Source organism: Taudactylus pleione, unplaced genomic scaffold, assembly GCF_031769625.1.
Source record: "Taudactylus pleione unplaced genomic scaffold, aTauple2 ptg000019l, whole genome shotgun sequence".
Classification (NCBI taxonomy): Eukaryota; Metazoa; Chordata; class Amphibia; order Anura; family Myobatrachidae; genus Taudactylus; species Taudactylus pleione.
In genome coordinates, this window is record NW_028284421.1 from 40,425,496 (window position 1) to 40,447,305 (window position 21,810).

At 42.9% G+C, this 21,810-nt stretch overlaps 1 protein-coding gene across 4 annotated transcripts in view; it reads right to left on the reverse strand.

Moving 5' to 3' along the window:
• IMPDH1 (inosine monophosphate dehydrogenase 1) overlaps positions 1-21,096 on the reverse strand; it is a 66,100-nt gene extending 45,004 nt beyond the window's left edge. The window contains exons 1-3 of one of the 4 annotated variants that reach the window (XM_088447441.1): positions 20,794-21,096; positions 19,851-19,949; positions 1,066-1,114 (exon numbers count right to left, since the gene is read on the reverse strand). In XM_088447441.1, the coding sequence (XP_088303567.1) occupies positions 1,066-1,114; positions 19,851-19,948 (147 nt within the window). In that variant the 5' untranslated portion in view covers position 19,949; positions 20,794-21,096. Of the gene's footprint in view, positions 1-1,065; positions 1,115-14,488; positions 14,604-19,850; positions 19,950-20,793 lie in introns of those variants that run through there. The other 3 variants (XM_088447435.1, XM_088447433.1, XM_088447438.1) reach the window with 3 other exon arrangements.
• Between the last annotated feature and the right edge of the window lie 714 nt (positions 21,097-21,810).

Consider the following 21,810-nt stretch of genomic DNA (forward strand, 5'->3'; position numbering starts at 1 on the left):
TTCTCATGTAAATAGAACGGCCTGCTTCCCGTCATGTGCCATAACGTTTGCCCTGTGACAGCTTCATCCTCTCAATATTCATTTGTTGGTTGAACCTTGACAACTGGCAGGTGACATGCTGCCAATTCTAGTCCTGGCAACGTGCTGGAGATTTCAAGCACAGTGGGAAATTTTAGGTTTTTTCAAAAATATGTTCGAATCCATCACAGGACTAGACGATATTATGCACGATTTGGCCAATTCCGACGCATCGGAACGACAGATCGTGCATAATGTGTACATAATGAGTGTCCACTTTTGATTACGTTGCCGAGGCGTGTACCCACAGGTCGTCCGTCGTATCTTACATACAGGAGGTAAGATCTGACAATTTTGTACAGGATCTACGCCATATCGTTCAGTGTTTAATGCCTGAACGATATGTCAACCCGACATCACTTTTTGACACAGATACATTAAACGAATTAAAATAAATTGACCCGGACCCACGAACTGTAATACTGTCCTCTAAGGACAGTACTACCCGAATGGCCAAGCAGCCGCGAGATTTCACTATAGAAATTCCAGTGCTGAGGTTTCATTGACAGAGGTGAGCCTTCCGCCTCTCAGACAATGAGCGGTTCCCACCAGTGACTTCAATGGTGAGAACCGTTCATTGTCTGAGAGGCAGAAGGCTTGCGCCTCTCAGCCAAATGAAAGCTCAAATCTCGCTGGCTGCGTGGTCATTCGGTTAGTACCGCCAAAAGATGTAAATAGTTAGATAGTGCACGATAGATCGTATATCGTATTTTACTGTTCATGCACCATATCATGTCCTGGAGTGCCGGGAAGAGCTCAAGGGAAATCACTGACGACATTGCATCGTTTGCAGGTCGTCTAGTGTGTAGGCACCTTACAGTTGGAGCGTTTGATTTTGGAGAAGAAAACTAAGGGAGACACAATGTGGTGGACATTAATCTTTTTGTTATATAACCTATGCCTATTACGCAGTGCTGCATACCACAGTAAACTAGAACATGGAAAATAATGCCAAGATAGTGCTCATATAAAGAGAAAGACACTCACCACTTCATCAGCTGTGAAATCAATAAATCCAGGAAGAATCAAAAAGTCACTGAAAAAAAGAAAAGAAAACCTTCTGTAAATGGACTATAGCAGTGATCAGATTGCGTTTCAAATTCAATAGCTACATTGATGACTGATAGTAATGCAGAATGACTACAGAGAATGGGGTAGATTTATTATAGCGGCACTTAACGTGCCGCTATAACGTTTCCCCTCTTTACCGAGGCGAAGCAGGAAGCACTACCGATGAGATGTATAAACATCTCATCGGCCGGAGAGGGGGAGCTTTAACTCCCCCCTCCGGCGCTACCCGCTAGAGACAGCAGCGCATCAGCCTAGTGCTGATGCGCTGTCTCTCAGTCCCGGTCGGCTCCACTGAGTATGCGCGGGATCTCGCAAGTATCGCAAGATCCCCACGTGGAGCCCTGGAGCCGGCAGCCGCCGCAGCAGGGACAGCACTGTCCCTGCTGTGGGGATAGGCTAGCGCCAGGCTGTTGCTGTCGATAACGACAGCTACAGCCGGCCGGTCATATGTTATGACCGTTCGTACATGGCCCTGCCGTCGGCGCTGCTATCTTATAGATACCAGCGCCGATAATGACAGGGGCGCACAGCGCCCCTGTCATTTACCGCCCAGACCCCCGATCATACATCGGGGAGAAGCGGTTTCAGCGCACATAACGTGCGCTGATACCGCTTCTGGGCTTCGTACATCTCCCCCAATGTCTGATACTAAAAATTAAACCTCAAATTCTATCCACATACACATCTGTGGGTACATGATCACAGGCAGCAATTTCATCATCAGACTCCAAGGCCCTCTTTAAAATTGCTGCTTATGTGTGTATTTTATTATAGTTTTATTTGTTGGCACTCCATAAAATAACATCCTATTCCTTTGTATAGAGGTTCCCAAACGGGGTCCTCAAGGCACCTGAACAGTCCAGGTTTAAGGATATTCATGCTTGACCACAGGTGGATTAATTAGTACCTCAGTCAATTTGCTTTAACCACCATTGCATGGATCTCTCTAAAACCTGAACTGTTGGGGTGCCTGAGGGCTGCGTTTGGGAACCTCTTCCTTAGTATAAATCTGCCCAGCTGCTTCTTCGTCCGTAGCGCATCTCGCGCCATGCGTGGTGCGAGACGGACTCCCACGATCAGAGATGCGCATTTGCGTCTCCATGGAATTTAATGGAGACGCACTCCCGTGATCGGGAACGCGCCATAGCGTACCGTGACGCAACTTGCGGCCCACAATTAACTTGGGCGCATCTGTACATAGCTCAATTTGCATCTGGCATGATCCATTGATACTGTATAGAGGACATGTTGTAGTAACCCTATGTTAGGTGCATTTAGGCAATTCTGAACAGTACATTACTAGTCATGCATGATGAAATAAAGTACAATATGTTCTGAAAAACAAAGTACATGCACTGCATAAGATGTTCCTGCTTACATAATGTAGGTTTGGTATGCTAGTTCTGCTGGAGCACATATTCCTTTCCTATTACTTTAACCTACAAAGACTTAATTTCAAAGACAATCAACACAGTTTAAAAACCGAAAGCATACAGATGCCGACAAAGAACTAAACACTGACAACAGAAGGAGATTCATCCAGCAATGTACAAACAAATACAAGTAGCAAACAGATACTGGAAGGGTATATTTACTGAAGTGTGGGTTTTTGGAAGTGGAGGTGTTGCCCATAGCAACCAATCAGATTTTACTTATTTATCTAGCACCTTCTAGAACACAGCTTCTCAAATTCGGTTCTCAGGACCCCAAACCGTGCATGTTTTCCAGGTCTCCTCACAGAATCACAAGTGAAATAATTAGCTCCACAAAGTGTGTCAGTAAGTAATGAATACACCTGTGCACCTGCTAGGTTATCTGGAAAATGTGAACTGTGTGCGGTCCTGAGGACAGAGTTTGAGAACCACTGTTCTAGAACACAGGTTCTCAAACTCGGTACTCAGGACCCCAAACAGTGCATGTTTTCCAGGTCTCCCCACAGAATCACAAGTGAAATAAATAGCTCCACCTGTGGCTCTTTCAAAATGTGTCAGTGTATAATTACTACACCTGTGCACCTGCTAGGTGACCTGGAAAATGTGAACTGTGTGGGGTCCTGAGGACAGAGTTTGAGAACCACTGTGCTAGAAGATAACAGCTAGAATCTGATTGGTTGCTATGGGCAACATCTCCACTTCCAAAAATCTGCACTTTAGTAAATATAGCCCTGAATATCCAACCTTAAAATATTATAGGTCATTGACCACATTTTCTACAATACAATTTCCATGATTAAAGTTGCAAAATGTAACCAAGAATAATGTTCCCAAACTGCAAGTGTTTATTGATGACTTTGTAAGATCATGGGCTAACATTTTTAAGTGAAGAAAATAACAAACAGCAGCATTTTTTAAATGTAGCTAAAAAGAAGAATATCCATATAAGCCGTGATTAATTAGCCAAAGTAAAAACCTTTTCTTAAGCTGGGTACACACCTGAACGATGTGTCAATCATCTGACTGTCCTTCAGATGGTGCTATCGTGGGTCCCGGCATACACACTGTGCAACCATCATGAACAACACCTGTGTGTACTCCATATTCCATCGCCCCAAATGATGTGCAGCACATCAGATGGGACGATGAGATGAATGATGTGCTTCCATGAGAGATTGGGAGTACACACTACACGATGGTCGTGGGTACCATGATTGCACAACTAATCATGTATAATGTGTACCCAGCTTTGGAGCCATGTCAAACAAAAGCAAAACAGCCTAAATTACTAAAACGGTCATCATAAAAACGTAATAAACAGATCCAACCTATTAAATAAAATATAAAACCTGGCTGAATTTTAAAATCACTGTTTCCAAGTGCTATCCACTGCTGGGTCCGGACTACACTAGGATCATATGCTGTGCGCAACACAGGTAGGTACCACACTTAGAAAGCTTGTAATAAAATTTTCTTCACCATGGGACCCGGTTTTCCATAAACATTTGCCAGTCATATTTGGAAGTTCAAGGTGGATTTTACTTTATTCATTATGCGAGGTACTTTTACAACAAATACATATTACATTCTTGGCTACTCTAATTTTTCTGAATATTACATTTAGTTTACCTATCATTTATGCAGCTCTGTATAGAAATACTGTATTTTCTTTATTATTCATGCAGTAGTTTCATATTCTATACATGTACAAATACATCTATAGCACAATTATTTCCTATGCTGATAAGGTTTTTGATCGATTTGTATCTGCCGACTATTTGGATCAACTGCTATAAAAAATTATTGCTAATTACTAGATTCACATTTTAATTCTCGCTGCAAGCGGCAGCTAAACCAAGTTTTTTTTGTCTACAATATATACAGAACATACATATTTTATAGATTTAGAGAGTATACTGTATGTCTTTTATATTCTAGATTTGGAAGTTGGCTGGTTTCAGTTTCAGAACATTATAACTGCCAGTCATTCTCATCTACTCCCTACTGTTCCGTGGCGTCATCCTTTTGATTGTGCCCCCCTCCCCTCTGCTAAATGCCTGTCAGCAGATGTAACCTCATATTTGGGGCCTCTCCTACAATGCAAGGGTGACTGTGGCTTGCCTATTTAAATGCCATACAGTGCACCCTCTTGCACCTTAAAGAAAACCATGGCTGCTCAAATCTAAGAGCATTAGCTTTGCAAACTGCAATCAAAATATCATGCCCGCTTCTGGGTGAAACTTAGGATAGATGTCAGAAGGTTCTCATACACTCTTCAACTGGAATTATTGCACATGTAATTACAAGCTCACAGGCAACCCCAATAGAATGGTGCCCTTATGGAGCAATCCAGCTTTCCAGGCTTCAAACTCTATAACACAAGCAATGGACAGGGCATAATATCAAATTGCTTCCGGACACTGTACCCCTAAATCTATTCAGAGTTCCCTGAGCCCTGCAATTATCTCGAACTATCGTTTTGTGTTTCTTCTATAAATAAACAGCTTCTCCATCTCTATTATACTGAAAACTTGACCACCTCTTCAGCCCTCCCCCTTGAAGTAATCCGCTTACACAAATCTTCCTATACGGGCTTAATCTCCACCTTCTACTCCTAACTAATCAAGCATGGGAAAACTTGGAATTACATGTGTGTTACTGCAAAGAGGATATAAGGAAAATGCTAGAACTGCAGGAATGGTCAGGAATTTGGGAAGGACTGGCAAAGAGCACAATCTGCACACGTATTAAAGAGAACTTGTATAAAATCTTATACGTGGCCAGTCTTGGCTCCAAGATATTTACTGCATCTCCAAGCCTTTGCTGGTGGGATTATGGTGCTCAAGACACCCTATCCCATATTTTGTAGATCTGAATCAAAGTAGAGATTGTTGGTGAGAAGTCCATAACCTAGTACAGGCTATAACACAAGTGTTCTGCCTAGTCTACCTTTTCTAACATCCTTATTATGTCCAATCCCTAATGTGCCAAAGAGCGCTCAGAAACTAATAGGTCATATAGTTACAGAATATCACCTGGAAAAAGGCAACACCCACCCTCATCAACAAAGTCTGCCAGATTTACAAGCTTAAACATATTTCCAGCATAATTCAAGACCTCTCTAAATCAATTACTATTTGAAGTGCATGGTCCACACACTTTGAACCCAACTTCACTCCCTGCACATACAAAGGATCCATTTTTCACACAGCCATACTCCTGTCTTTTCCCTTTCCGCTCTGCTCCCCTGTACTAACATCCCCTTTCCTACACCTCTAACAGTGCTCTAATAGGGTTAGATTGACTATCCGTCGGGTTTACAAAGACGCCGATGATAGGTGGTTTTGACAGATGGATTTCGAAGACAATTGGCGGCTTTAAAAATTTGCAGAATAGTAAATCAACCCCATTGAGTGTGCAGCAGACATGTCACTTTTTCGCTGAAGATATTTATTGAAAAATAGCATATTTCCCTGTCAATGTATGATTTTATCAATGTATAATGGTCAGTGAAATATACCTCCGACTTACAAGTCTTCTGTATTAGCACCCTAACTTGTTGCTTGTTAATTGGTCAAGTTTGCAGTCAGTGCGTATGAGGTCTGCTGAAATTGTACTTATTAAATAAATATGTATGTTTAATATTGTACTGTTCCAGGATAAATATATAAAAGTTTACTACATGGGTTTGACAAAACAATTTTTTTTTTTTAAATTATAAGCGGCTTCCATCTCAATGGTATTTGTTCTGGCTTGAGAAAAGAAGAAAAAAAAAAAAAAAAAAGTTACCCATTAAGATTCACTTTTTAACTCCTTTTTAGACATATGTGAAGATTGCGCTCTCGCCTATAGAGGCAGTACTGTTTTTGCTGCTTTTTGGATGCCACAGTATTGGGGTTACGTAGCCCAAGATTATGGTACCAGAACCTTGCTCTCATTAACTGGCGTGACAACAATATTTTCTCTTTTCTATTTTTCAATTGAAGGTGGAAGCAAGACGGTGGTGAGAAAATAATGAATGGTAAATAACAATCTCAGGTGAACTCAAGGACTACAGCAATTTAATAAGGTCACTAAAATCCATTCACCAACCCCGATGAAGGAACCCAGAAGTTATGAAAACATGTACAATATTGTGAGTTACTGGAGTGTTCACCCTGTTTGACAGCTGAGAATTTACCTGGAGTAGAGGGGGCTGCTGATGTATGCTCACTGCCAAAGTCCGAGCTGCAAGCCATCCAAAGAGGACGGGAGGCAGTAATGCTTGCACTGACCTACATCTTGGTGCAATCCTATATTTAGTTACTCTTTGTGCAAAAAGAATATGGACTCCAGAAATCTAACTACTGGATAGTGGAAGATTTGCCATTTTCAAACCACTGGACTGGAATTGTTTATTTATTAAGAGTTTCTTATATAGCGCAGCATATTCCATTGCGCTTTACAATTGGAAACATTTATAGAACAAAACTGGGTAATAGCAGACAGATATATAGGTAGGAAGGCCCTGCTTGCAAGCTTGTTCATCTTTATATTTTATAACATATTTGGGCTTCACTTTTAGTATATTTATTACGTGATTTTGACTGCATTCTTTTCAGCATTATTGTTTTTAATTAGATTCATTATAAACATTTCTTCATAGTCATTTATTGTTTTAGAGTCTGCACATTCCTCTTGGATGTCAGTTTCAGCTTAATATAAGAACAAGCGCACAGGTGTAATAAAAGATATCAAATAGTTAAAAAAAGAAGAAAAAAAAGAAAAACAGCTGCAGAGACAATAATTATAGATTAATATTGTAATAGAACAGTGGTTCTCAAACTCAGGGCCTGATTCAGAGCCGGACGCTCTGACCAGAGCGCTCGCTCTGAATCAGGGCCCTCCTACCTAAAAATGGAGCGGCCTCCTGACCGCTCGCATAGCTGTGGGTGACCACCCACTGCTCATGCGAGCGGCCAAAAAGATGGTCGCGATGGTCATGACCATCGGGCTTGCGACGAGATCCTGCGGTAGGGTCTCGCTGCCGCAAGCCCAGGAGTGCTTTTGGCTCTATCAGAGCCAAAAGCACTCCCACTGACATCACTAGTGATGTCAGTGGGGCCGGCCCCAGACGGTAGGCGTTCCCATGGGAACGCCTCCGTCTGGACAGCCACGCCCCCGGCACGCCCACCAAAGGGGGCGTGCTGTCACTCACCATCGACAGCACGCCCCCTTTGGTGCGTCGTGCACATGCGGGCACCATCGACCCGCTCGCGAGCGGGTCCGAATCAGGCCCTCAGTCCTCAGGACCCCATACAGGCACATTTTACAGGTCACCCGGCAGGAGCACAGGGTTGTTCATTACTCACTGACATTTTAAAAGATTCACAGGTGAAGCAAATATCTCACTTGTGATTCTGTGAGGAGACCTGGAAAATATAAAATATGCACTGTTTGGGGTCCTGAGGACAGAGGCCCTGATTCAGAGCCGGACGGTCTGACAGAGCGCTCGCTCTGAATCAGGGACGTCCCTGCTACTTTTTGAAGCGGCCTCCTGGTTGCTCGCATAGCTGTGGGTGACCACCCACAGCTATAGCTAGCGGCCAAAATGATGGTCGCGATGGTCAAGACCATCGCGACCATTGGGCTTGCGACGAGACCCTGTGGTAGGGTCTCGCTGCCGCAAGCCCTGGAGTGCTTTCGGCTCTATCACTAGTGATGTCAGTGGGGCCGGCCCCAGACGGTAGGCGTTCCCATGGGGGAGCCTCCGTCTGGGCAGCCACGCCCCCGGCACGCCCAAAGGGGGCGTGCTGTCAATCACCATCGACAGCACGCCCCCTTTGGTGCGAGACCCATAACAACGGCTGGGCCGTCGTCGTGCGCATACGCACTTGGGCAACATCGACCAGCTTGTGAACGCTCAGCGCTCGCGAGCGGGTCTGAATCAGGCCCAGAGTTGAGAACCTGTGTAATAGAAGAACTCAAAGTTAATGAAGAAAAGGTTGCCCGAAAGCTGCACAGATATACCACACCTTGGATTACAATGATTTGTAGAAGACAAGCCATCAATAAGTAAGCAGATGGGTTTTAACCAGCAGACTTTCAATCCCTAGCTGCTGACTAATCTCTGGATATACTGACTTGCGTAACACAAATGCAATCAACAGCTGCAAGCTGAGCCTTTTTGCAGGATGCAAATTTCATGGGAAGGGAGATTTCAGCTACAGTGAGACTGTTAATGTTCTATATAGAGAATGATGAAAGCTGTACTCTGGGCTAAAGTGCACAAGATGCTTCAGGTCTGTAATAACATGCACAACACTTCCCAGCAATTTGGCACTTGTATATCAGACAGTCTGTCTTGGGGTATTTTATCAGCTACAGAATAATGACTAGAAAGCAATTACTGTACAGGTTTTCTCAGCAAAATATTTACTACAAGAGTAGTATAATTCTGAATGTTGACAGTCAACAATGTCATTACTTATATATAAACTCAAACCGATCTTTGTGATGCCATCAACATTTTTAATAGAATGGACAGAAAATTGTTCTCATGATTTACTTAAGACTTCATGAGGGAGGTAGTTGATGTGCCGGCTGTTGGGACACCGGTGCCAGTCCGTATCGAAGGGCGAGGGTTAGGGTACTTACCGGCTGTTGTCTGTATTTTAATCCTGATGGGATGCCGGCGTCAGGATTCTGACAGCCGGCATCCTGTACCCAACCCCTTCTTCCACATCAGTAATAGGTAACCCAATTCCCTTTAAAGGTTGAAAAGGGAAACCCTCTAACCTTCAAAAAGAGCCACACATTACTCTTAAGGTGAGCATCCACTACCCGATTATGGAAAGACAGCATGATTAAGACATCGTAAAGTCGTTCCTGATCCCCCGTAGTGCCAGCACTAAACGATATGTCGTTCAGTGTAGGCACCCTCCCTCATCCCTGAACATGGTCAATCTGTCGTTATCGACAGATTGACCGGCATGTTCAGGCGATGATTGAGGTCGGAAACAACCAGCGGTAGCGCGCATCGCTGGTCGTTTCCGACATTATAGTGCACGATTAATGAGCAATTGAACAATTACGATGTTGTAAGCGCTCAATCGCACATTAAAATCGCCTGATGGATATGCGGCTTTAATCTAAGTGGTAAGTCATATAAATTATTTTGATCAATTAAAAGGACACTTATCTGTAATAACATATAAGGCCTTTTAAGCATTAGAAGCTATAACACACACGTATGACAACAAAGCAGGCCTTTTACACATTACAAGCTAGAACACACACACGAACGACTGGGAGCTGTAAGTGTTGACCATCACTGGGCTACATCACCATAGTACACTGGACATAAGGGTTGATGTATCAAGCAGTGAAAAGAGTAGAGAAGGTGACCAGTAGAGAAGTTGCCCCTAGCAACCAATCAGCTTTAAGGTAGAATTTATCAAGTTCATCCTATAAAATGTTTCAAGCTGACTGGTTGCTATGGGTAACTTCTCCACTCTTCACTGCATGATATATTAACCCCATAGTCTGCAGTATCGACACATTCTATTGTGGATACATTTATGGAACACGTTACTATTCTTTGAGCTGAAGGACACAGATTCCTATATCGACCTGTTTATGTACAGAACATACTTTTCATTCCCTTTATTGGTACATCCTGCTCTGGTCATCTTGTCTGAACCAGCATTCCCCTCAGTCCCCTTGTTTCTGTCCTAGCCTGCACTGCACATAAGGAAAGCTGTATCAAGCCTTCTAAAGAGTGGAGAAGTTCCCCATAGGAACCAATCAGCTTCTACCTATCATTTTATAAAATTTACTAGTTTAATTCTAGCTAAAAGCCAATTGGTTGCTATGGACAACATCTACACTCTTTAGAAACTTGATGTATATTCCCCTAGAAATTCATTGTTGAACAGCACAGAGAATGAGTACCCAATTGTCTGCATCGCGCCCGGGACTTTAGTTGGGAGATGCAGTTTATCACACCTAATTACAGGGGTTTAGTCGCAGTAAACGGCATTCTCCGACTTAAGTTAGTGCCAGCGGTAAAGACCGCAACTAGCATGGCGGCACTAGTCTAGTCAGATTTCTGCTAGCACCTCAGGAGAGTGAGCAGAAATCCTCTAGTCTCAGGTTTACTGTATGGCCAATTGAGTAGCTAGTTCAACATTACATTTATTGACTATTATACTATATAATAATGCAGATATTTGACTAGGAATCAGGAAAGAAATGTGCTACAAGTGAGAGGAATGACACCCCCTCTATATGACATGATCAGACCATGAAAACTGCAGGGGTACACACACACACACACACTTTGTGGAAGATCACTTGATTCTGTCTCCATTGACATTTTTGCAACATTAGAAGGCAAAATGTGACGGTAAAGGGGTTCCTGTACTACAGCAAGGTAACATTTTATTGTGGCCCCTTCCAATGAGTAAATGAATGTGGCCCACAGAAATCTGGTGCACCATAGATATATGGGAAACCACCTGAAAGAGCAAACTAGAATCTGCATAATGCTTGTCCAGCTGGCAGAGTTGCACCTGAAAAAAACATGGTGTAATGCACATGGTGCAAATACAATTTTCTTTTGCATGCAGGGAAAACACTGCCTGATTTTATAAGTAGCCCATCAACACAGGGTGATTTAAACTAGGCAGATCCCGCTTTCTAACTTAAAATAGCACGTAGATTCCCCCTCCCATGGATACACATAATTTTGCTAAAGTGAAAAATTGTACCATCTACCTGGATATACTCCAACAGGATTTGGACAGTATAGATTAAAAAAAAACTGCTAAAAACAGTAAATAATGTTTTTCAAAATGCCAAGTACTGTTATGTCTAGATCAAAATGTCAAGGAAGGTGTAAGGCTGAGGAAGGGTAATTACCAAGGATACTTGATGAATCAGCCATCACAGTATTAGGTTACAACTAGTAACAAAGTGGAGGGTATTTATATTCCCATCTGAATTCTATGAAATGTAACAATCCTAATTTGCCCATGCATGATTTAATTTAGGAAGGAGCAGGAAATAAGAGTCAGCAGGCAATCACACTGTGTACACTATGACAGGATGCAAAGAGGGCAGACAACAGCATGAGACATGGTAATACGCCCATGGCTAAAGCTACATCTGCATTTTTAATTCAGCGATGACATTTAACATCTTCAAATCGTTCACAACTCTTTCACCTCCATGCTATAACATAATTACCCTTATCTGCAAACTGCTCTAAGTAAAGCATTGACTTCCTTAACTACAAAAATAGAATATTGAAGGCCTGTGAGGTAACCCTCCCCATTTCCCATTCAAATGAAGATTTCTAGTGTTTAAATATCTGAAAAATAAAAAGCTTTTCATCTCCTAGGTGAGTCATCTGATTTCTGGGCATCAGAGCCATCAATTGGTATAAGCTGCCTCACACCACTATGGAATCCTCAGTGCCATAACATACATGCTGTTATTATAAACTAAAAATTCTGATATTCATATAAGGTGAGTGCAGTGGATTTCTGACTTTGTTTATTTGGTTAATTTTGTGATCACAGCTCTCTCATGCACCCCTGTGCAAGCTTATTTATGTTAACCTGTGTCAGCTGCCTTTTTTGTAGTATGATAGAAGCAATGTTTGGTGACTGTCTTGCCTTTAAAAGCCATAAGTTAGTTGGCAGGTGAGCTTTAAAACAGTTAACATTGTTTCAGTTAAATTTTTTTCCTGGGGTCAACGTTTCAATGACTGTGTATTTTTATCAGGACGTGCTGACGAAAATGCAGTAATTGAAACATTGACCCCAGAAAAAATTGGTATTGTGTGATTTATTGATACCCCTGTGTTCGTTCTCTCGTTCGTGTTTTTTTTTTTTTCTCTCTCTCAACATATTCATACTTGTATTAATTGTAATGTTTAATTGTATTGGGTAATGTATACATTATTGAAGATCAGCTAAATCGTTGTCAGTTGCTCCCAATTCTTACAAACTTCTCACAATACCCCAAGCATATCCAGTGCAGTGAACATTAAAATGCAACCATTTTACTTTAATGTATTTTATAGTTTGTGTAATACAGAGCAAATAACAGAATTGTAATGTTGATACGTACTTTATTTATAATCCCTCTGCAGCAGAGTACCATGTAAGGTGTTTCCCTAAAAGCTCATTCATATTAATGCCGTAAAACGCATATCAACTCATGAAAATACAGACATTAGTGGTGAGTTTGCCATACACTGCATTTTTACAAATGTAAAATTACTGTAGCATGTACTAATGCATGATAAATAGGGCATTCTGCACGGTTACATTTTAAATGCAATGTTACATTTTGAGAAAGCAATGGCCAGAACAAAACCATTACAAATTCATCCTGCTTTGAATATGATCTTCAGGCTTTATGATGGCACATGAAAGAGCATTAACACCTGCTAGCTGTGGACAGACCCTTACTAAACAAGCTGACTGTGACGAAGACACTTGCTGGCTCTGTAATATTTATTTGCATCAGGACAATCTACAGCCTACATGTTAAGAGTTAGTTATTTGTAAAACAGTGGGAGGTAATGCTTTGTTAAAACTACTTTTTAAACAGACCTGTAGCACTGGGTATTTTTTAATCATTCATTTTCCTGAATGGCAACAAAAAGGGGGATCGATTTCTAGATTTGTTGTACACAGAATTTGTAATGTACAAATAGTGTTCTCCCCAGAATTTTTTTCCAGCCAGGTGGCATCAAGAAGTAGCCGGGTGGGGGCCTTCGCAATAAAGAGTTTTAAATCCTGACCTTATAATGATTTAATCTTGAAATAACAATTTATATATTAATTCTCCTCTTCTTCGAGGCCCCACTTGCTGGCACCAAATTAATTTTTATTAATACAACCCTCAGATACTGTCCCCACTTGCAGGCTCCCAAATACTGTCCCCACAGATTTTTTTTTTTTTGGGGGAGAGGCACTGGAAAAAACGGCACAGGTGCTGGTAGAAATATGCCCAAAGTCATTACTCCTTTTGAAGTATAGGTTTTCCTCATTAACACTAAAGTGATTACACCAGAACTCAATGGTTTTGCAGCACATTATGCATATACGAAAAAACACATATTTTAGCTGTATATAAGAGCTTCGGGGAGTTTAGCGCAACTATCTGAAACAAAATAAGACAGCACTAGTGTGTATGGGAACAGAGAGCTTACAGTAAGTTGTGTAGCTAGTTAGTGCACAGACTGAAAACCCCATGCGCGTCAGCAGTAATACTGGAGTGGACGTAACATCAGACTATGCTCCTGCTTCTGGAATTGTACAGCCCGATGTCCCCACATTACACAGCTCACATCGGTACCCGGGGCTACAGGTGACTGTGTGCAACACAGCGCAGCAGCAACTTACCCGACAGCCGATTGAGCCGGATCCACATGGGCAGCAGCACTGGGGTAACCACAGGAAGTTCCTGCAGGAAGGGTAACCACAGAAAGTTCCTGCAGGAAGCAGAGCCGGACCCTGCTGCAGGTGGGGACGGTGTAACTGCCCGCAGGTTCCCCTGGAAGTGGCACATGGGTTCCGCTCTCAGAGTGTGTGTCAACAAGGACACGTTGAGGGTGACCGGGGACGTGGCACATTGGGGCAAGGGGAAGTGCCTGGCGGTGGGCTGTTTCTGTGCGCCCGCAAAAAACAGCCTGGTGAGAACACTGCAAATATGTCCTTACATTTCATATTACTGGTTGAAAAAGACATAAGTTCCATGTGCTAAACACATATTTGCAATTGGGCTTTAATAAATATCTAATTACTTCACACTCATTTTATTTTACAATAAAATGTGTTACAGTACAGTAGCACTGGTAAAAGACATCATGACGTAGGGATTATAAAAAGAATAGAAAGAAAAACACTTGCCATTCTGGATTCTTTTGTAAAATAGTTGGTGATGCAAGCTCACTGCTGGCTCTATCCTCCCGCTCCATTATCGGCATAACAAGCAGGCAACCGAGACAGACATACACTCAATTATATTGATCTGGAATATGGGAGGAGAAGGGTCACTGTTACAGACTTTCCTTCCTCTTTGACCAATGAGAGATCTGATCTGCAATTTTTAAGTTAAAGATGTAGCCATACACACTTCGTCTGAATGCAGATTTCTTTAAAATAGCAATTGGAGTCTTTTCAGGTTTATAATTCTGCCATTAGCAAATCAGACCTGTAGGACAACTGAGACTGAGAAACTTAAAATACAATCTACAGACTGTTGATGCAGATATTTCAGGAACTTACAGGAATACAAACAACAACAATTCTACTCAGCAGGTATTTAATGTTATGGGCCATTTTAGCTTATTTCAAGAAGGTCTTGACCAAAGAAGGACATTTGCAAGAACAAAATGTATTAGCTTGATGGAGGTGACAGACAAAGGCTTTCAATTATTCAAGTATTTACAAGGGAATGGCTGAAGGTAACATGTGTTATGGTTTAATTATGTCATTTATAAAATATTGAAATATTTCCTAAAGCTTCATTCACACAAACACTGCACATATACTGGCCATTGTCTGCTCTATACACACAGAACTAAACAATAATACAAAACAGGGAACATTGCAGTTTGTTAAAACTCCTCCCTGGAAAACAATTCATATTTTTTCTCATTCTGTACGGAGAATGAAAAAGGATCAAAAAACATACAGTAGCTCTTATGAACACAGGGGCTGATTCAGACCCGCTCACGAGCGCAGGACGCTCGCAAGCGGGTCGATGGTGCCGAATTGCGCATGACGGAGGGACCCGAATAACGACGGCCAAGCCGTCGTTATGGGTCTCGCACCAAAGGGGGCGCGCTGTTAGTAGTGATGCCAGTGGAAGTGATTTTGGCTCGGATAGAGCCAAAATCACTTCAGGGGTTGCGGTCACCGAGACCCTACCGCAAGGGTCTCGTCGCAAGCCCGATGGTCTTGACCATCGCGACTATCATCATGGACGCTTGCTATAGCTGTGGGCGGTAACCCACAGCTATGCGAGCGTCCGTGAGGCCGCTCCATTTTCAGAGAGGAGGGCCCTGATTCAGAGCGAGCGCTCTGAATCAGGCCCACAATCCTTAATCAGCAATGACCACGTCATGTCAGGTTGCATGGTCATGAAAAGTAGCTCAGTGTCACTGCCAGGCATGACGGGTGTACATTTACCATCAAATGAACAAATGCAGAATACAAAAAGGTAGCAGATGTAGTCTTCATTTCCCAATTAAAATGACATAAAAAAAAAAATAATCATCTAAAAATAACTGAAAGTTAATTTTCGGTCTGATACACAAATTTTTGAAAAAAAAAACAAAACCTGTAACAGATTGATAAAGGGCAGAGACGCTGGCAATAGTTTTCCACCAGTGGACCCACCAATTACTGATCGAGCCACATTCATGGCATGTCAATAGTTTCAGTAGTGGTCAATGTATAGACAGTACAGATTGAAAGAGGAGATGCCCAGTCATCAAGCTGGATAACCACACTTCAAACCAAAATAAAACTTGGGTGCAAAACAAGTACCAATGTTCATCTCTCCAAACACAAATCTCTCATGTCAGTTACAGGCTTTCAATTCAAAGTAGCTAGATAAAGATGAATATATCACCTAAAAAAAGGTCACCAGTTTCTACATCAGCACAAAAGCATCACATAGTCATAGCTAAAAACATGTCAGATAAAAGGGTTTCACATTCATTTCATGACCAAAGGAGCATTCATGAAAAGGTCTCCACTTACTACCGGTATTACACACAATCCTAAACATTCTAAGCAAAGTTTTAGGTTACTAGACCAACCATGCAAATACATGTAAAATCCTCATCGCTGCCACTATACAAAGTGAGATGACAGAAATGCTAATTATATCCTTCAAAGTGACATCTGGACTTTGTTCATGCAATATATTTAAACTTCAATGCTTTGATGCCTTCCCCATACGGGTGGGTACAGAAACAATGTGGATAGTAGTAGGTTAGATTTAGACAAAAACAAACAAAAAAAAAACAAAACCACTTAATATACTTATTAATGGTAATGCCATTGTATCTGCTACCACTATAGATGCAAATCTCGTGTCACCAGACATTGGCTGGCTCCAGCAGATAGCTAGACGCAACCACTTTATTGTCCTCACATTATAGGGTTACAGAGCTATTAGAGCTTACTCCTGAACAACATATATTGTGCTGTTTGAAGCACCAGAAACACAAAAATCAACACATTTGTCTGTAAGGCAGCACACACTATGTGATTTATTCAGAAGCAACAGGTCATTTGCTTTGCTGCAATATTGAAAAGGGCAAATCAGAGCAGGAAGAAAAAACAAAAAGTAATAAGAAAAGTCACTTAATATAAGCTAATCTCCCAAATGTTATGACCTAAAAGTAGTTACGCTCGGATGGCATTCTGCCAAAAAGACAAAAGTAGAACGCTCTACTAGATTACCAGATCCCCTTAGAATGTAAGCTCTACCAGATCCCCTTAGAATGTAAGCTCTCATGAGCAGGGTCCCTCTTCCCTCACGTGCTTCTCCTTGCCTTACTTTTACTTTCTTTTGCAACGGTACATAACACTTGGTTGCTGACACCCTGATGCTTATTTAGGTGCTATGCAGCAGTGTTTATAAATCATGTATCTGTCCTGCATTGTTTGTACTGTTTCTGTGCTTTGTAATGTGCTGCGGAACCCTTGTGGCGCCATATAAAGGATAATAATAATAAACCAGTACAATAGCACTTAATGTGAAATCGGTGTGATTTACCGGACAAATCAGGACAGAGGCTGCCCGACATGGGTGAAAATCCCGATCGTCTCTAGGTAAGTATTGACTAACCTACCCTCCCCCCCCACTAACACTCCTTAGGGGTGCCTAACCCTAACCTTCCCCCAATCCCCCCTCTAAGTGCCTAAACCTAACCCCCCCCCCCCTTCCCTGCCGCCTAAACCCAAGTCCCCCGGGGCGTCTAGCTTTAGATGCCTGTCATTTAACTCTCGCCGGGATTAAGTAGTCTGGAAGCCGGCTGTCGGGATTAACTCCACTGGCTTCCAGACTGCATACCCTTAATGCACCATAACCTGTTTGTTTAAACAAAGGTGAACTGGCGCCAACTAGTGGATTCACAATGCTTGAAAGAGAGCCATGAAGTAAATGCGCCTGCTAACTAGGCTACCCCCAGAATATCCTATACAAGGAACTATTAAAACTGGTTCCCAAATTTGAGACATCTGTACACTCTGTGCCATTACAACTATCAGAAATGCCCTGGCTATACGGAACAAAACACTTTGACTGCTATAAAAGCAGTGTGTATAAAACTGTTATAATGCTTTTTGAGACCTTTCATTGCCTGGAACCAGATCGGATTGTGCCCAGCAGATGCATCATGTAGGAGTTGCCATTCACAACTAAAATATTCAGTAGAGTTGGGAGGCAGCAGAGGACACACAGCATCTAGACCAGTGGTTCTCAAGTCCTCAGGACCCCACACGGGTCACGTTTTCCAGGTCACCCAGCAGGTGCACAGGTGTATTCATTATTCACTGATACATTTTAAAAGATCCACAGATTGAGCTAATTACTTCACTTGCAATTCTTTGAGGAGACCTGGAAAACATACACAGTTTGGGGTCCTGAGGACAGAGGGCCTGATTCAGACCCGGTCGCAAGCGCTGTGCGCTCGCAACCGGGTCGATGGTAGGCCAGTGCACATGCGCGAGACCCAGATAGCGACAGGCACTCCGTCGCTCCGGGTCTCGTACCAAAGGGGGCATGCTGTCGATGTTGAGTGATAGCACGCCCCCGTTGGTGGGCGGGCTAGGGGCATGGCTGCCCAGACGGAGGCGTTCCCATGGGAACGCCTACCGTCTGGGGCCGGCCCCACTGACGTCACAAGTGAGGTCAGTGGGAGAGCTTTCGGCTCTGTTAGAGCCGAAAGCTCTCTGGGGCTTGCAGCAACAAGACCCTACCATAAGGGCCTTGTCGCAAGCCTGATGGTCACGATGGTCTTGACCATCACGACCATCATCATGGCCGCTCGCTATAGCTGTGGGTGGTCACCCACAGCTATGCGAGCAGCCAGGAGGCCGTTCTGAAAAAAAAAAGAAAAATGCCTGGCCTTGATTCAGAGCGAGCGCTCTGTCCGGCTCTGAATCAGGCCCAGAGTTTGAGAACCTGTGATCTAGACTGAAGTTATTTTGTGTAACTACAAAGCTCAGTGGTGGTAGCTCATTAAACAGTAATATCACCCTCATATGTGGTGGTGAATTTTAAAATCATATTTTGCATCTACAAAAAAATAATAAAAAAAAATAATTAAATCTATGGGTTTTTTTTACCCATATTGAAGTCCTAACAACTTTGAAAACTACATATGCAGGCTATTCTTTACTAACATTTCAGTGCAAATAAATACTGTTTGTACTATTTGATAAGTAACTTATCACTTCAATACGATCTGCAGGTTTTAAAAGAGGCAAAAGCCATTTCATGTGCCATCTATTCTTACATTTTTTTATTTCTTTGCCATGAAAAGTAGGGCAACTATTCATGTTATCATTTGTAGCCCCACACAGATTACTGTCTCTAAGCTTCAGTCCAGCTACCACCAAAATGATCACAACCTTAGCAATAAAATGTGAGATTTATTTTCAGTTTGCAGCCAAAGGTGTCATAATAGCTTACTATGGATAGCATGTGGCCAGTAACCATATATGATCAATCGCAACTGTGGAACTCCTCGCAGGCCATAACATTGTACTTTGTAATTTACTGAAGAAGCTCAATTGGTAACAAATATACAGGATTCCTCCAAATTTTTACACAGCACATAATTATACTACGGTCTCTTTATATTTTATTATAGACTAGAAAAGTCTTGGGAAAGTGGCAATAATGTCCTATTCTTAAGTGGCCCGTAAATCTACGAATGATTGCCGCATTTAACCATTCTGCCAATGCTGGGGAGTTGGGGATATTCAACATGTTGAAAAATCCCAATTGCCCGTTTCCGATCCGAAAATGGCTGGAATCGGTGAGTCTGGGATTTCGTACATGTTTAATTACCCTGATTCGTAAACGCATTGCAGAACAACGATGGCGGTCAATCCATGGATCGGGTCTGCAGAATGGGGAAATCGGGGCCGTGGATGAATGGGCATCATTAGTAAGTGAAGGGAAAAAATTACATTTGTTAAGCAAGATGAAACATTGAGATAGATGTTAAGTTATATGTCTGCTTACTTATAGGTGAGCCCATCTGAAATAGCAAATAGCTGTTGCGCAGTGAGACCATCTTCTGGAACATACCCGGTACCTCCGCTGATCAGGTAGTCTGCCATGCTGTGGGAAAAAAATCAAATAAAAATAAAGGGTTATCAATCATGGTACAAAATAGAGAATTTAGACTGTAAGCTCCAATCAGACAGGGACAGTTGTGAATGATTGTAAAGTGCAATGTAATATTTAGGGATTATATATAAACATGGAGCAGTAGAACATGATAAAACAACAGTGAGAAAGAATTAATTCAAGTGAAACACATATCTACCGAAAAAGACTCATCTGCCACATTATCTCTACATGCTGTAACATAGGCAGTAAGGGATGATGACAAAAATCTGTCACATTATTATTATTATTATTATTATTATTATTATCTGTACATGCTGTAACATACATAGGCAATAAGGGATGATGACAAAAATCTGTCACGTTATTATTATTATCTGTACATGCTGTTACATAGGCAATAAGGGCTGATGACAAAAAAATGAAGATAACACAATTTGGCCTTGGAAACTAGTTCCCGTTTATGAAAATAAATCTGCACTTCACACGGAATAACCGAGGTGGAGCAGGAACCCGATAACGGAAACGGTGCAGTGCATGCAGGCTGCCAACAAGGGGCAACATGAGGCTGAGGCTGCCAACTGCACCCCGTGCACCGGGTCCCTTCGGCTGCAGCAATCACACTACGGGGCACACACATGCTCATCTCCGGCAGATGAAACCAAGGCGGACGAGGGAGTGTGTGCAGCAATCTCCAACATGCAGATGTGCCATCAGCAACCAGAGAACGGACATCTCCCCATCACCCGTACACAGCCCGGCCTGCTCTCTCCTACATGTGCATGCTACAGATGCCCTGTCACCTGGCATAGTAACGTTACATGTATGTACACACACGGTGCAGCTCACGTTATCGCCCCGGGAAGCAGCACTCGTCTCTCAACTGGACGCCCAGTCAGCAGCCACCCTCAGCGCCCGGCACAGCGATAGGGAACCCGCAGAAAGGATGGCCTGGGCGCCAGACGGTGCAGGATCATAAGCCGCCAGACGTGGGGCGGAGCCCGGGGACCCAGAGCCCCTCCCTCTCTTGTTTCGCCAACCACCTCCCAGCAGACGTGGGCACCACAGCCCCCGGCCACGGGAGCTGGGAACCAATAGTCAGAGAGCAGCGTGAAGCCGCCGCATGCGCAGTACTGGCCAGAGAGAGGCGACACGCGGGAGGGAGGGGCAGCACAGCCATGTACAGTGTACACATCGTCATCACCCGCTATATATACTCTACCGGTCACACACCGCCCGGGAGGGGGCAGCACAGGCATGTACACATCACCCGGTATAGACTACCGTCCCGGCAGTCCCCATACGTTACACCGGCCCAGGAGCTGCTATGTAGCGGGAGTCCCCAGTAGTACTACACGGCACACTATACCCACATGACAGCGCACATCATGTATATGATCAGACTGATCAGCATATAGAGCAGCCGGGCCCCGTGTAGCAGCGGGACGCCGGCCACATGACAAGCAGGTGCCAGAGAGAGAGAATATCGCCTTCCAAGCCACCTCCCCGTCTCCTATTATTGGGGTGAGTGTGACACTACACTACTGGGTATCAGCCACCAAATACATCCCCAAACAGACCGCAAGTGGCTGATGATTAGTAGGGCACTAAACACACAAGCTCATACAGTATACAATGACACAGGTATAACAACACCTATGGCGGTAGATGTATCAAATCGTGGAGAGATAAAGTACCAACCAATTAGTTCCTAACGCATGTTACAGGCTGTGCTAGAAACATGGAAATTAGCAACTAATCGGATGGTACTTCTATATCTCTATCCAACATTTGTTAAATCACTCCCTATGGTCTGAACTGGAGACCCCACATCTACCTCTGCTGCTCCCAC